We start from the raw sequence: 17,774 nt of genomic DNA, 5'->3' as shown, positions 1-17,774 counted from the left end.
TTGTAAATGAGGGCGATGCCAACCCTCTTGTGCACCACCAGAGGGAACCATCGCCAGAATTCTGATTCGACTCACGGACTCAAAATCCCATAAGCCCTGCTACCTGGCACTGATTACGGTCCAGGTGCAACTCATCAGCTCTCGTGTATATATACCACACTCACGCTCCGGTTCGTTGCGAAGTCTTGATTTGCCTGGCTGTCATTTCTGAGCGTTCCATACTCCCTGCTTCGGACTGATCTGTGTTTCTGACCCTGTGCTTGTTCTACGATTACGAAAGACATCTGCCTGCCCCTGATCTCCAGCCTGTTATTCTGACCAGTAAGATATCTGCCTGCCTTTGAACTTTTGCCTGTCCCACGTTCTGTCTCCTGGATTGCCCCTTTGTGTTTGTTTGTATGTGTGCTCTTAATAAAGCTTGCAAATGGATTCAATGCCTTCTGACTCATCACAACAGAAGACTTCGCCACTACAGAATCCAGCAGCTTTAGCACAAGTCTCGACTGAACTTTCCGCTCAAGCCACTCAGTTAGCCACCCATCATCAACAACTCACCCATCTAACTTCTCTCACGGAGGAACTGGTGAGAGCTATGCAGCAACTCCGTCATCCGAATCCTGCAGTTACCCCGCCTGCTACCATGACAGCTTCTCAACCAACGCATGTCTCCAATGCTCCGGCTACCGTAAGTCCCCGATTAGCTTTTCCTGAAAAGTTTGATGGTTCACCTTCTCGCTGCAAAGGCTTCTTATTGCAATGCAAACTATTTGTTAACCAACAACCTGCATTATATCCCACTGATTCTAGTCGGGTGGCTTTTGTATGCAACCTGTTAACGGGGAAAGCGCTGGAATGGGCTACAGCGATATGGAAGGAGGAGGAATGTAACTATCCCACATTTGAAACTTTTCTCAAGCAATTTCGGGAAGTGTTCGAGCACCCAGCAGATGGGAGAAGCCCCGGTGAGCAGTTACTTTCTCTTACACAGGGGCGTAACACAGCTGCAGAATACGCCCTGTCATTTCGCACTCTCGCCGCTCAAACTAACTGGGTTGAGGATACACTGAAGACACTATTCAGACGGGGTCTGAATACCAATCTACAATCTGAATTGGCTTGCCGTGACGAAGGAAAGAAATTGAACAAACTCATTGAACTTACCATCCGTCTTGATCATCTGATTCGCAGCCGTAGAAATCCTCGCACACAGCTCCATGTTTCAAGTGACACGCCCCCTGATAAACCCATGCAACTGGGTTTCACCCGTCTCACCCATGAAGAAAGAATGCATCGATTGCAAAATCATCTATGCCTGTACTGCGGTCAATCAGGGCACAGGAAATCCACCTGCAGCGTACGACCTCAGACACCAGTTCAATCGGTGAGTCCTTCCCATGTTCCTGCACTTTTCAGTGTACTGATTCCTGTGATTATTAAATTTGATAAAAGAATGATTAATACTACGGCTCTTGTCGACTCTGGATCTGCCGGAAACTTTATATCTAAGAAATTTGCTTTATGTCACGAACTATCTCTCAGCTCATATGATTCCTGTCTTGCAGTGGAAGCACTAGACGGTCGTCCTGTGGGTGAAGGACGCATCCGTATGATTACGAATAAGCTACAGTTACAAGTTGGTGTTCTACATATTGAAGAAATGCAATTCTACATTATTGATTCAGTTAATCATCCACTGGTGTTGGGACTGCCCTGGTTAAGGCGACATGATCCTCATATCTCCTGGAGGGACGGACAGATATTGCAGTGGAGTGAGTCATGCATGAAACAGTGCATCCAGCCCATTCACAAAATTCCATTACGAACCACCAATGTGTTACCTGAACTCGTTGATGAACTAATCCCCATTGAGTACCATGACTTACATGAAGCTTTTAGCAAACAAAAAGCTACTCAACTTCCCCCACATCGACCAAGTGATTGTGCTATTGAGTTAATTCCAGGTTCAAGTCCTCCAACGGGTCGAATATTCCCTCTGTCACAACCTGAGCACAAGGCAATGTCTAAATATATCGACAAGGAATTGGCCAAGGGTTTCATCCGACCTTCTACATCTCCTGCTTCAGCTGGATTCTTCTTTGTAAAGAAGAAAGATGGCAGTTTACGTCCCTGTATTGATTACCGAGGGCTCAATGAAATCACCGTAAAATTCCGCTATCCATTACCCCTCGTACCTCCTGCCCTGGAACAATTAAGAAAGGCTAGATATTATACCAAGCTTGATCTTCGCAGTGCATATAACCTTGTCAGAATCCGTGCTGGTGACGAGTGGAAGACCGCGTTTTCCACCACTAGGGGGCACTACGAGTACACGGTAATGCCCTTCGGCCTGTCAAACTGTCCATCCGTGTTCCAATCTTTTATGAACGATGTCTTTCGGGATATGCTGGATCGCTGGGTCATCATTTACATCGACGACATCCTCATATATTCAAACACGATGAAGGAACATGTTGAACATGTATGTATGGTGTTGCAACGCATGATTTAACATCGTCTGTACGCCAAATTAGAGAAGTGTGAATTTCACCAGACACAGATCGCCTTTTTGGGATACGTCATCAGTGCAGAAGGGATTACCATGGATGATACGAAGGTACAGGCAGTTCAACGATGGCCGTTACCCCAGAATCTCAAGGAGTTGCAGTGATTTCTAGGTTTTGCCAACTTCTATAGACGGTTTATCAGAGGCTTTAGTTCAATAGCCGCACCATTAACAGCCATGACCAAACGAAATTCCCACAAACTATCCTGGTCCTCTGAAGCACGCCAAGCATTTAGCGATCTGAAGACTCAATTCACCACAGCTCCTATTCTCCGTCATCCCAACCCAGACCTACCTTTCATTGTGGAAGTGGATGCATCCAACACAGGAGTCGGTGCTGTGTTATCTCAACGTCAGGGTCAACCATCCAAAATGTATCCATGTGCCTTCTTCTCCCGTAAATTAACCAGCGCAGAACGAAACTATGATGTGGGAAATCGCGAATTACTGGCAATGAAATTAGCCCTGGAAGAATGGAGACACTGGCTGGAGGGGGCTAGTCAGCAATTCACCATATTAACTGACCACAAGAATCTGGAATATCTTCGCTCAGCCAAACGTCTAAATCCCAGACAAGCTCGTTGGGCTTTGTTCTTCACCAGATTCGACTTCATTGTCACCTATAGACCAGGGAGTAAAAACAGTAAGGCAGATGCACTATCCAGGCTATCAGAGGATAAAACCCCAATTAGTGATGAAACCATTATTCCTACGAACTTACTAGTGGCTCCAGTACAGTGGGACATACTTACCGAGATCCAAGAGGCCAACCGAGAAAACAACCCTCCAGTAGACTGTCCGAATCACCTGATTTTTGTACCCAATAACATACGTACCAGATTACTGACCCATATTCATGACACTCCCAGTTCGGGGCATCCAGGCATCACTGCAACTTTGGAGTTAGTCAAAGCCCGTTTCTGGTGGCCGTCCCTCACGAAGGATGTAATTAATTATGTTCAGAAATGTAAAATTTGCCAAAGCACGAAGGCATCTCACCAAACCCCTGCTGGCCTGTTACAACCGCTACCGGTTCCGCAACGGCCTTGGTCCCATATAGCGGTGGACTTCATTACGGATCTCCCTGTTTCCCAGAACAACACAGTCATTCTCACGGTGGTTGATCGTTTCTCCAAGGCTTGTCGCCTAATACCGTTGCCCAAATTGCCCTCTGCCTTTGAAACCGCAGAAGCCCTGTGCAATCATGTATTTCGAATGTTTGGCTTACCTGATGATATCGTCTCAGACAGGGGATCCCAATTCACTTCCCGGGTATGGTCCGCTCTCTGTAAAAATCTAAATATTAATGTTAGTCTCACCTCAGGGTACCATCCTCAATCCAACGGCCAAACTGAACGTATGAATCAAGAAGTCATTCGATTTCTACGTTCCTACTGTCATCAGCAACAGCACGACTGGAGTCGCTATCTGATGTGGGCAGAATATGCACAAAATTCATTAATAAAGCCAGCCACGGGTATTACGCCATTCAAATGTATTCTTGGCTACCAACCACCCCTGTTTCCATGGTCCGGAGAAACCACTGAGTTACCTGCTGTCACGGATTGGCTGCAGCGGAGTGAGGATGTCTGGAACCAGGCTCACAGACATCTCATGAGGGCAGTCAGGAGGAGAGAGATTCAGGCGAACCGTCACCGACGCCAGGGACCCACGTATCAACCGGGGCAGTGGGTGTGGTTGTCGACACGAGACCTTCGTCTGAGATTGCCCTGCCGAAAACTCAGTCCCAGGTATGTAGGGCCATTCAAAATTGTACGCCAGATTACTCCAGTGTCTTTTCGCTTAGCCTTGCCTAATCATTATCGTATTTCTCCTACTTTCCACATGTCATTACTCAAACCCGCTGGTGGTCCACGAGAGGAGGCGGTTGAGGAGGAATCGGAAACCAGGACCCCTCCACCTGTCATGATCGAGGGCGAGGAAGCTTACCTCGTTCGAGAAGTGCTGGACTCTCGACGTCGGGGTGGCTGGGAAGGGTACGGTCCAGAGGAACGGTCCTGGGTGAATGCTAGAGATATTCTAGACCCAACTCTCACGGAAGAGTTTCATCAAAGGTTCCCAGAGAAACCAGCCCCCCGACAGCGCGGTAGACCCCGGCGTCAGGTGCCTTCTCGCTTCAGGAGCCGCTCGCAGGAGGGGGGTTCTGTTGTAAATGAGGGCGATGCCAACCCTCTTGTGCACCACCAGAGGGAACCATCGCCAGAATTCTGATTCGACTCACGGACTAATATATCCCATAAGCCCTGCTACCTGGCACTGATTACGGTCCAGGTGCAACTCATCAGCTCTCGTGTATATATACCACACTCACGCTCCGGTTCGTTGCGAAGTCTTGATTTGCCTGGCTGTCATTTCTGAGCGTTCCATACTCCCTGCTTCGGACTGATCTGTGTTTCTGACCCTGTGCTTGTTCTACGATTACGAAAGACATCTGCCTGCCCCTGATCTCCAGCCTGTTATTCTGACCAGTAAGATATCTGCCTGCCTTTGAACTTTTGCCTGTCCCACGTTCTGTCTCCTGGATTGCCCCTTTGTGTTTGTTTGTATGTGTGCTCTTAATAAAGCTTGCAAATGGATTCAATGCCTTCTGACTCATCACAACAGTAACAAAGGTAAATATATTTAATTATAATATCAAATTCAGCCGTAGTTTTTACATCTCAATCACACTTATCAGGTAAATCAGGTATATTTAGTTTTAAATGTATCATCAACTGTTTGTTTGCATTTTTTGCAACACGCAAATCCACAATTATGCCAGATTTAAACAAGCAAAAGGTTTTGTTATTTTTACTATTATATTTTGGCCATTTCCTAACTTTCCTAAGAATGATGGAAAGAAAACTTTTACTAGAAAAATTATATTGAACTTATTTTTAAGTTTGTGTTTTTTTCTTCTTACATTTAAAAAACAAGACATTGTTATAATCCAATCATGCTTTGTATAATTAACTACCCTGATTGTGCTCATAGAAAGAAAATATACACATCAGATGATGAGCCTTGCGATACTCCCCACAAAAAAAAGAAACTAAATAAAGAAAAAAGTCTACCAACACCAAGGGTCCCACCTGCACCAAAAGCTCCAACACCCCCAAGACATATCAGGGCAAAAGGTAAAAATACACCACTTATATTACTGCCAGTCAAAAGTGTATGTATGATCACTGAGCAGTTTTTTTCTTTTCCAGGTCCCCTTGTACGACCTCAGCTAACATCATGTAAAACAATTAACAGTTTTTGCAATTGTAAGTTTTAATTAGTAAAACAGATATTTGATGTTTTAAGTACTTTGTGATATGCTCAAGAATGTTCCTTAATCACAGTAAATTAAATGTAATGCACAAGCTCTTGTGACATGTTGCTTTACCATAATGTTTTCAGCTGAATCCAGTAATATTGTTCTTTTAACATTTTGCAAAAAACTACTGTTATTACATTCATAAATTGAGTATTACATTTTAAGAGGCACAAATAACTTTTAATTGCTAATTAGAAGCAACAGCACTCTCAAGCTATAAAGATCTGTGCAGTACAATGTAATTTTTGTTTGTGAGACAGATATAACATCTGTTTCATCTGTAATGTTTCAACAGCATTTGTCCGCGACCAACAAAAAGCTACAGAAAAGCAACAGCAGGCCTGTTTTGAAACTCCCTCCACTAGTCAAGGTAACTCGCTTTGAATGAATACTGTAACTACAAACTGTAAAAGCTGTAACTTCACAGCATTCATGACTCAAAAGGCTGACTCAATGACAGGCTGGTTCATGATTCTGATTGCTGAATAGACAACACTCACCTACAGTTTGTGCACAAATATAAATAAATGTAATATTCCGATCCTATTTTTAATAGAAGTACATTGTACCTCTATTAAATATATATATATATATATATATATATATATATATATATATATATATATATATATATATATATATATATATATATATATTGTTGAAGCAAAAGTGACTTGAATATATATACAGTTGAAGTCAGAATTATTAGCCCCCCTGAATTATTAGCCCCCCAGTTTATTTTTCCCCCAATTTCTGTTTAACAGAGAGCAGATTTTTAAAACATATTTCTAAACATAATAGTTTTAATGACTCATCTTTAATAATTGATTTATTTTATCTTTACCATGATGACAGTAAATAATATTTGACTAGATATTTTTCAAGATACTTCTATACAGCTTAAAGAGACATTTAAAGGCTTAACTAGGTTAATTAGGTTAACTAGTCAGGTTAGGTTAATTAGGCAAGTTATTGTACAATGATGGTTTATTTTGTAGACTATCAGAAAAAAATAAAGCTTAAAGGGGCTAATAATTTTTACCTTAAAATGGGTTTAAATAATTAAAAACTGATTTTATTCTAGCTGAAATAAAACAAATATATAGACATAAAAATATTATCAGACATACAGTGAAAATTTCTTTGCTCTGTTAAACATCATTTGAAAAATATATATAAAAAAAGAAAAACTAATTCAAAGGGGGGCTAATAATTCTGACTTCAACTGTATATTATGTGGCTAGGAGAAAGTGCAACACAAGCTAATTTTTAAATTGAGTCCACTGGACAAGAAATGCTCATAGGGGAAACTGACATTATTTAAACATAAAGAGTCACAATCAACTGGCCGAGAAGAAAATAATATTATAAAATAGGATTTCAGTTATTAAGGTGAATAGTTTAGGAAACCCAGTTTGCCAGAGCCAAAACAAGTACAATGTGTCAGATTCTGTGTCAAAGAATGACACAATTTGACTCAATGTATCGATTGTACCCACTTAAGAATCACACGCAGAAATGTTGTAAAATGCCCAGAGACTTTTATAGGCATAGGTTGAAAGGACAAGCACCACTCCCTTTGTATCGGTTTAAAGAATTTATCTTCCAGAAGTTTTCAGTGTTCATTTCAAAATTAATTTCCTATACTGAAAGATTCATCCGGTTCATCATTGAAAGAGTTTGAAAGCATCAGGAACCCTTTAGTCACTGACAAGTACAATGTGTCAGCTTCTGTGTCAAAGAATGACACAATGGGATACAATGTCTCAAAATGTACCCACTCAAAAATAACCACAAGCTGAAATACTGAAATACACGGAGAACTTCATAGGCATAGGTTGAGAACTGGTCTAGAAGGACAGGACCACTTCCTCTTGTAACTGTTAAAAGATATTATCTTTCAGAATCTTGCAGTAAGTCATCAGAGTTTAAATCCTTCTCCTATCCTTAAATTTTCATTGTTACTAGCAGTTAAAACCATGACTCCCTTATCACAGTCAATATAACCAGATATCGACTTTCATAATAATTGTGCAAAAATTGTATGTTTCATGATCTGCTTATTCTGCCAAAAGTTGAAAGCCTCTTTAAAGACTGAATCTTCTCCGAACCAGGTATTACAATTAAAAATGTCAAATAACATTTCATAATTGCAAAGAAAATAATTGCAGTTTCAGCTCCAGACGTACCTGTGAGGTTCTGCCAGGAAGTGGAGCACCAAGACACTTGGGATAAACCCCAACCTGAAAATCAAGGTAAAAAACAAAATAAATAATAACAGATTCATTGGTATTTGAAATAAGAACTGAAATAAGAAAATTGCTCCACATACTCACACTAGGTAACTCAACATTTTCTGTACAATCCAACAGAGGACACATTTTCTGTCCTGCGGCCTTTACAAGACAGAGCACCATGTAAGTTGTATGTCTCACTTCGGGTAATTACGGTCACATTTCATTTAGCTGTATTGTAAAAAAGAAAATGTTTGATTAAACAAGGCTGTAAAGCTAAGACTAAAATACAAAAAAGAGAACACAATTCATCTACAACAGTAGAAAGAGTACCATTTTGTCAAATGTCAAGAAAGCTCAATAAAGACAGAGCTTCTCATATGCAGATCACCAATGCGATACCTGCCCATAATGAAATCTGTTGCATTTAAATTTATGCAAATTACATATATGCCATGCAAGTTCCTATTAGGATTTTACAAATAAAATATATTTTATTTATGCAATATACATTTTAAAATATTGCAAAAATGGCTGTGCTGCTTACAAATATTATCTTTCAACGATTGGAATTATATGTACAGATATGTTCACACACACGCACGCACACAGACACACACACACACACACACACACACTCTGCTCAGCACATATGAGTACACCTCCTTTTGAATTGGAATATTGTAATCTATTTTTCAGTAAACAGAGATAATATTTTTGTTCATTTAAATAAAAGATGTTTATTAAACAGTTATGTGCACTAAAATACAAGTTTGGCCACATAACATCTTTAGGAATAAAAAAACAATTTAAATTTAAATTCAAATGAGTATTTGCACAAAAAAGTAAACTAATAATAATAATAATAATAATAAATGTAATATTATTTTAAGTTTCTCTTGATTTTTTCCTGTATTTTAGAGGTTTTTTGTATATATTTTTGAACCGTAATATAAATTTATTTAGCTAAATTATTTTGACTTTAGTACTGACAAACCTAATGTACAAATATAATATTTTAAAGCATTCTACAGAAAAAAATATATATATATATATATATATATATATATATATATATATATATATATATATATATATATATATATATATATATATATATATCTTATTAAATGTAATTATTAAAACCTAAAAATATTAATTATTAATATAAAATTTATATATCTATACATATCTGTAATTCCAGTTGTTTAACAAATATATAAGTGGTCAATGACAAATATTGCATGTGAAGTCTAAATATGAACTTTTAATTCAATTATTTGTTTTCTATATAAAGGGTGATTAAAAAAAGAATACCACAACTTTGAAAATCTGTATTTAATCAAAGAAACATGATGGAACCTTGGGTAAATAATCAGTGTGAAGTCCTTAAAAGTTTTTTAGTAGTAAACAAGTTCATAGATGTTCAATATGACCTCCTCTTCTTTGAAGAGTTCTTGATTTTAAAAGTTGTGGTATTCTTTTTGAATCACCCTGTATATTTACATGCATCAGATTTCTATATGGGTGACCTGATCACCTACATGTTTCTACCATCAAAGATTAAATAAAACAATAATGAAGTATACAGAGGAAATCCTAAACACATTTATTGTAATTTTTTGCAACCTTTTTATACTTTTGTTTGTTTGTTTTTTATTATTTAGACAACACATACTCTGTCCAAGATCCAAAGCCATCAGCAGATCAAAGAAAAATGCAGAGTAAGTGTAAAAAATAAATAAATTATATACATTTTATGTAGTGTCATAGTAGCAAATGCAACTTACCAACTTGACCTTTTTCTCAGCACCAGTTTTTCCAATAAGCATGTCCCATGTAAATGAGCAAGAAGATGCTTGGGGGGACCACCCATCGAGCTATCGAGGTGCAAGAACATTCAATAAAACATACATAGCAAATTAGTTTCTAATTATTAACATGGTAATGTTACATTGTCTGTACAATCACACAGAAGACACAACTTCTGAGCTGAGACCTTCAAGTACCCTGGCAAGAGCGAAGAGTAAGTCATTTGTTTTTTTAATTGACAGTTACTTCTTATGAATTATTATTATTATTATGTTTTTATACAGTATTTGTAGTTGTATTTATATACTGCTAACCAACATCTATTAATGTAGTTAAATCTTAACAAATTAATTAAATTTCTTGCAAATTAATTAACAATTTGCTAATGCTAAATGCATGATTCAGTGTGCAGTTGTTACGAAGTGTTACCCAAACTTTCTTCCTTCTTGCTGAACACAAATGAAGATATTTTGAAGAAAGTTGGAAACCTGTAACCATTTACTTCCATAGCATTTTCCTACTATAGAAGTCAATAATCACTGGCTTTTAGCTTTCTTCACAATACCTTCCTTGTGTTTAGCAGAACAAAAAAAAACAAATGTTTATAACCACTTAATGGTGTGCAAACGTAAGTAAATGTACATCCTTTTAATTTATTTGTAAACATATTAATCAACACTGAATATGAAACTTGTTCAAAGCAACTAATCAATGACATTTTCCAATTTTCTGTGAAATTTTCCATGGTTAATAAGCTGTTCGCAAAACATTATCTAATTATTTCCTTGTAACCTAATAAATACAACACTATACAACAACAAAAAACACTTCGTTAATTATAGTGAAAGTAAAAAAACTCACTGTATTCAGAATATTAATGTATTAGAGTACAATATATAATTTATCATTACCTATAAATTACTAGTTTGAAAATTATTTTAAAGCGTTTTGTTAATTTATGCTTTCAATAACTTTGGGGACCTAATGATTTCATATGCACAGAAAAATTCACATAAAAACTATTTTACGTAAAAGCACAGACCAAGAGGGAGTTGGCTTCTGTCTGCTTTTTAAAATTCTGTTTTATTTCCTCTTAATTCAATTTTGCAATTTTGCTTTTCTGAATTCTGTGAATAGTTTAAGTCATTTTAGCCATAGAAAAACAATGTGTAATTAGATGGATATAGTTTTTTTTTATTGTTTAAGGTTTCAAGCATATTATTATAATATCCTCATAATATTTTTGTGAATCGTTCAAAAGTGATTTTGCTTGCAGATACTTCTGGTATCAGCCGATGGAGCTGCATCTCCAGTCAATGCACACGTAAGTGAAATTTAAGTGGTAAGAATAATAATAATAATTCAAAAATATTTACATATAGTTGAATAGAGATTAACTCACTTACTGTGTTGCAGCTGTGGAGAGGGTAATTTTGGAGAAGCTTAATGAGCTGGACATGAAGATTACCCATCTAACTTCAGTGGTCCAGTCCCTTGCCCCTCGGTCAAGTGGTCAAATGGTGGTGGACACTGAGGATGACACCTTTTCTATTGAAACAATGGAGGACCTTGAACAACTGGAAAGGCAATTAGCTGAAAAACCAATGATGGAGAAGGTGGTACGAATATTTAAGATTTAAAGGTTTTACAGCTGTTGTTAAGTAAATCTTTATTATATGGCCAGTTTCACAGACAACACTTAAGGCTAGTCCCAAACTAAAAATGTATGTGTGAGCTGTGTGATGCCTTACAATATCTCATTGCCATTATTTTGTTACCAGATGCACACTAGTATCGTGCTTATATTTTCTTTCACATGCATTTTTATAAAAGAAGTTTTATATCTAACATTAACTAAGACTTATAGTCCAGACTTAAGCTCATCCTTGTCTGTAAAACTGGGCCATAGTCCTTGCACTTTGTCTGTAAAGATTTAATATTACCTTTTATTTTTAAGATGAAGAGGTTATCCATGAGAGGAGGACAAACTCTGAAAAAAACCATTTGACGTGTAGCCTCCAAAGTGTTTGGTCCAGTGGCCAAACAGCTCAACTGGTGTGGAAGAGGAGATAAAAGAGGCCTAAAAAACACAAATATTGGGACACTTGTGATAGGTATGTTCAATTGTCTTGCAATGAACGGTTGAGATAATACCTATAAGACAGAACTGCCAGTATATCTCTATAGCATGATTACCTTGTACACACATAATATGGTTATCAGTGTGCTATAAGCTTACGAGCTAGCATATGCTGTTCATATATTGTAAAATGATATTTAATACACAAGAGTGTTTTAGAAATAAAATTTAGATCATTATTTTAAGTGGAGAATTGTTCATTCTTGTATATTAGGGCAAGGAGATTAAACCTTAAATCAAAACCTTGATTGATTGAACACTTTACCTCCTTTTGAAATATTGAATCATTATATTATTTTCCAAGTAATTTTTTGTACTTAATCAAGTTCCATTTATTCATTTACTAAACATTTCAGTTTTAGTGTTAAAAGAAAGTTTCCCTAAAAAAATATTTCCATGTCAAAAGTGGAAAATGACAAGTATCTTTAACAAGCATAACTTGTGTCTGGAAAATAGTAAATAATAAAGCATTGTGAAAAAGTACATAATGTGAACATTGCTGTTCACAATAATATTTTAAGTGCGTGTGTGTGCATGCTTCTCTTTACGAAAAGACAGCTTACATTGTATGTTCATTCATTCATTTTCTTTTTGGCTCAGCCCCTTTATTATTTCGGGGTCGCCACAGCAGAATGAACCGCCAACTTATCTAGCATTCGTTTTACGCAGCGGATGCCATTCCAGCTGCAACCCATCACTGGGAAACATACACACACACACACACACACACACACACACACACACACACACACACTATGGACCATTTTTTTAGCTTACCCAATTCACCCATACCTCGTCTTTGGACTTTGGAAATCGGAGCACCCGTAGGAAACCCAAGCGAACACGGGAAGAAATTGAAAACTCCACACAGAAATGCCAACTGACCCAGCCGAGGCTCGAACCAGCGACCTTCTTGCTGTGAGGCGATAGTGCTGATTACTGCACCTACCTTGTATGTGATAACTAGAAATAATAAAAACAAAACCTCAGTCGATTTGATTATGAATATACGCTAAAGAAAAGTGAGTTATGCTTCACAAATTATAGGTCATATAATAATCAAAAAGAAAATCTGTCATGCCTCTGAATATTAATCACATTGCCTGCATTCGCTTGAGCTTTGCTGAAGTACATGTGGACGGTACGTGCATTAAATCGCCACGTGGGGATATATGTCGGTTATGGATTTAGGTTTCGATTTTCGAATAATCTCCCAGCACTACAGTATAATGCATATGTACACTTTTACAGTATTCATTATTTAGCAGTCAATTTGTCGTATGATATTAATCTAATAAATTTTCCCGAAATTTAAGTTAGCCCTAATCACCTTGAACTGCTGCTTGGTCAGTTGTCATCACAACGTGTTTAAACATAGCTTTATTCGTCTAAATAAAGTTATTACCTTGTTAAATTTACTACAAACAAAGTGGAATAAATATTTTACTGACCACACATATCAATAACAATGAATCAGACTGCTTACCTCAGTATTCCCGCGTGGACTGGTGTCTTCTACGTGCTGAGTGTGATGCTTTGAGGAGACATGCGCAATAGTGATGAAGTTTCGAACACAAAAGAGTCGATTCCTTGAATTTGACCACGTTGTCCAAGTGCATACTAATGCAAGTACACTTGTTTTTTGTTGTTGTTATTTTTTCTTTATTCATTTTATGGCGGATTTAAGCTTTTGCACCTCTCGTTTCTATTTGACATCAATTTTTCAAAGCTATAGCTTAATTTATTTGAGAGTAACGTTTTAAAGAATATGATATTGATTACATGAGGAATGTGCATGATCGAATAGTAAAAATATTTCCAATCTAAGCCGTATTTCAACAACAAATGAACAGCAATCAAATAAAGGTAGGCTAAACTGATTTAAAAAATGGTGTTAACGATCATTATCTAAAATAGACGATATGCCATTTAGCTAAACGCATTTCAAACAATCATAGTATTATTTCTTCCACTCTATATTATTATTATGTAGTCAAATGCAATAATTAACATGGTGTGTATTAATTTTGGTCAGATAAAAATAAAAGGCTCACAATAAAATAAAACACCCCCTGAGCCTTCTTAAAACCGCCTTATTTTAATTTCTTTATTTTTATTCTTTTTTTAACAGGTGCAGCTATGAGGAACCACGTGCTTCCGTCTCCAACAGAGGCAGAAGCCGAAAAATATTTGAAAGACTTTCTCCGCTTGGCCCCAGGAAGAATGGCCTCTTAAGCCAGTTGTTTTTTTTTATTTATTTATTTGCTGCTATTTGGTTTTGTTTGCTTCAAAAAATATGAATTCTAATCAATTATAATATAATAAAATTCTACAAATAATTCTTCAGCCGTTGTGTTTTTCATTTTGAGTGGATATACTTTAGCTTATTATATATGTGAAGACGGATGTATAATCAGAGTACCTGTAACTGTTATTTATAGCAGTATGAATGAAGGAATATCTAAATAAACAAATAAAAAAAACGACGTCTATGCTACATAAATAAGATGTCTCACAGACCTAACATTCTAAAAATGAACATCTGTAATGCATCGCATAGACGTTGTTTGAATGTATGACAAGGACGTCTATGCGACGTTTTCCAGATGAGCAAACGCCCTGAATAAGAAGTCTCCCAGATGAAAACGCGGATGTCCAGCAGACGTCTCTGCGACGCATGTGTGCTATCTGGGAGGTAATTTATAATCATACACAATGAATATTAAATATTTAACTTTATTTAAATGTTATAATAAAACAATAAACGATTAGCTGTGTTGTATGACCCATTTCTAATGTAAAGCTTGTCTCGTACATTTTTTTTAAATCTATCTATGACGCAACCTGTGAATAAATGTTCAATTACAAATAATTTAAAATCATACACAATGAATATTAAATATTATAAACACTCAACACGATTTGAATGGTATATTATTTTGGCTCAATATAGAAATATTGAAAGAAGTTCATTTAAAAAAAACTATTTAATAAACCATTTTCATTTGGGTATGATGTTTTACTCAATACCACATTGTTACATATTTTAATCCAGGCGAATGATAACCTCTTAAATCATTTTAATGATTGCCGCAATATAGTCATATAATACATATATGAGAATAGAGAAAAAGGTATTTGAAATAAATCCAAGAGGTCTCTGAAAAATATTTAAAGCAGTGTTGGACCAATAAAATAAAATTACAGATGGAAATGGAAATGAGTACACCCCTTACAGATCTCTCTGATGAATTATTACTTTCTATCGGATGCTGTTCAATAATATAAGTGTGTTTATACATTAGATTAGTCAGAACTGAAGCCAAAACAGTTTTAATTTAGCTGAAATGTTCATTCATTCATTTTCTTTTTCGGCCTAGTCCCTGATTTTTATCAAGGGTCACCACAGTGGAATGAACCGCCTACTTACCGGAGCACCTAGAGGAAACCTACGGCAACACTGGGAGAACATGCAAAGTCCACACAGAAACACCAACTGACCCAGCTAATGCTCGAACCAGTTACCTTCAAGCTATGAGGAGACAGTGGTAACCACTGAGCCACCGTGTCGCCCTAGTTCTTGCAGTTTGTATATTGTTTATTGTTTGCAGCTCCTCATTTGAGTTTAACTGTATTTTCTGTCTATTAGTGAAGGTGTTTGGTGATCACTCTCCTATTTAATCAATATATCTGTTAATCTGTCTTTATTCACATAGATTAAAATACATTGTTAAGGCAGTGTGTTTATTGATGCTGTGGTTGTATATCGATTAGTCAGTGATTGAAATGGTTGTAAAAGCTTGTCTAAATTGCTGTAAGATGAGAACAGGACAGCTTTAATGAAAGGTTTGGATTATATAATGATCACTCATTTACAGATGTTTGACACCCTTTATCGTCGTCATTTCTCAAAATGTTCAGAACAATACGATAATAAGTCAGTGTGAGTTTTCTGCTTGTTAAAGTAGAGTAAAACAGAAACACAGCTCATTTTCCTCTAGTCATCCTTTAACCAGCTGATGAGACATGCACTGTTTTAAATGGCTTTTATTTCCTTTATTAAGAAAAGATTCTGTAGATATCTGAACACAACTTCTGGGAAAATATAATGTTTCATTAAACTATTGCTGTGGGCAGAAAACAAATCTGCAAATAGGATTTTTCTAATATAAATGTTGTTATATATGATTTAACCTTGATATTTAGATCTGCAGGAGAACAAGATTCATGATTATACATCTTTTCCCTCTTGATGAGATGAAATAGTTTAGTGGAAACACAATAAATGAAGCTGAATATATTATTTAAAGGCACGGATGTAGTGTGCAGAGGTAAACTGGGTTCATTTAGGGTTTATAGTAACACTTATGATCTTTTGCTTATCCAGATATTCTTCATTATTAAAATAATATTTTACTCATTTTAATGCTTGTGAACGACTGAACCACAATCTGTGGAGACACTTTTAGATGTAGTGAGATGAATACACGGCAAATTCATTGGTGTTAAATTTCAAGTGTTGTGGTAATTCAGAGTAAAGTGTTAAAATTCTAGAGTTAGATAAAGGTAAAATAACCCTCTCGGCGTTAGAAGCTGATTTGCCTCCTTGTCATTCAGAGGAACATGTATCTACCTTTGTAGAAAACCCCTGTTTTTAAGAAACTAATCAGAGTGTCTGATCTCGCCCTACACCCTCATTCACCCGGCCCTTACACTAGTCAATTAGTTTAGTCCACTGGACAGAGTGAATGACCACAAATAAGTGAATTCAGACACCTGCTGATGAACACCTGCTGTTAACAAGCACAATCACTGAAGGAAGAAGAAACTGAAGGAAGAAATCAAACTACAGACACAGCGTCAAACCAAACCAACTGAACTAAAACAGAGGATTAAACAACTCAATCAAATAACAGCATTAGCAGCTTCACTGAGTACAGCTTGACTTCATTTCTGTAAGAATATTTGACAATGAACAGAGGTTTATATTTATTAAAGATATTTAATTTGACCTCACCATCATGGAGATCAGCACATGTTTCTCTGACTGTTATAGCTGTGTTTCTAAAACGCATCAGTTATAGCGATGTGAAAGCCGATGTGCTGAGGAAGATTCAGACACTGAGTGTAGAGTTATGACCGACTTGATGAGCAGAAAGACTGAACTCAAGCTCTCTGTTCAAGACTGGCTGTGTATTCTGGAGCCTTCTCACACACACACTCAAACACACACACACACACACACACACACACACACACACACACACACACACACACACACACACACACACACACACACTGCTGTTACCACAACACTATTTTTTATTAACAAGAACCAGCATGTAGTTTTCTAACACAACAAAATCAACAGAGGAGAGGGTATATGATTATTAAATTACACAAATATGTTACACACATTTTTCAATTTTAGTTATCACCAAGAGTTATTAAGTGCACTTTTACTACAGGAAATGCACATGTAACGCTTCTCTTCCTGATGACACAAATCACTCAGGCGGACACAGAGAACTGCATTCTGCGTTGTTTATTCTGTAACAGAAATATACATCCTCTGGCAACAGTATGCATTTAAACATGCATCTAAAAAACCCCAAACAAATAGTAAGAAATCCCCCCTGCACATAATAATGTCATCATTCCAGCTACACATAGCATGAGCAAATTTAACCACACAAAGTAGGT

The 17,774-nt window shown here is 36.8% G+C and overlaps 3 protein-coding genes across 4 annotated transcripts in view; 2 read left to right on the top strand and 1 right to left on the bottom strand.

Annotated features, from left to right (window-relative positions):
- LOC137491106 (uncharacterized) overlaps nt 1-17,774 on the top strand; it is a 421,384-nt gene that overhangs the window by 85,978 nt on the left and 317,632 nt on the right. The window lies entirely within an intron of this gene.
- Nucleotides 1-17,774, bottom strand: part of LOC141381800 (uncharacterized) — an 887,475-nt gene that overhangs the window by 629,936 nt on the left and 239,765 nt on the right. The gene's annotated exons all lie outside the window — the stretch shown is intronic.
- On the top strand, nt 4-15,792 carry LOC137491135 (uncharacterized). The gene is made up of 9 exons (XM_087247673.2): nt 4-5,700; nt 5,776-5,832; nt 6,181-6,255; nt 8,057-8,140; nt 8,258-8,302; nt 9,787-9,843; nt 9,930-10,007; nt 10,095-10,145; nt 15,788-15,792. Exons 1-9 carry the CDS (start codon nt 5,520-5,522, stop codon nt 15,790-15,792), a joined length of 633 nt encoding a protein of 210 aa, XP_087103799.2. The 5' UTR covers nt 4-5,519.

The sequence above is a fragment of the Danio rerio genome, chromosome 4 (genome assembly GCF_052040795.2).
Source record: "Danio rerio strain M-AB ecotype USA chromosome 4, GRCz13ab, whole genome shotgun sequence".
In the NCBI taxonomy this organism is placed as follows: Eukaryota; Metazoa; Chordata; class Actinopteri; order Cypriniformes; family Danionidae; genus Danio; species Danio rerio.
The sequence above is the reverse complement of the archived record's forward strand: the minus strand, read 5'-3'. Positions and strand labels throughout refer to the sequence as shown.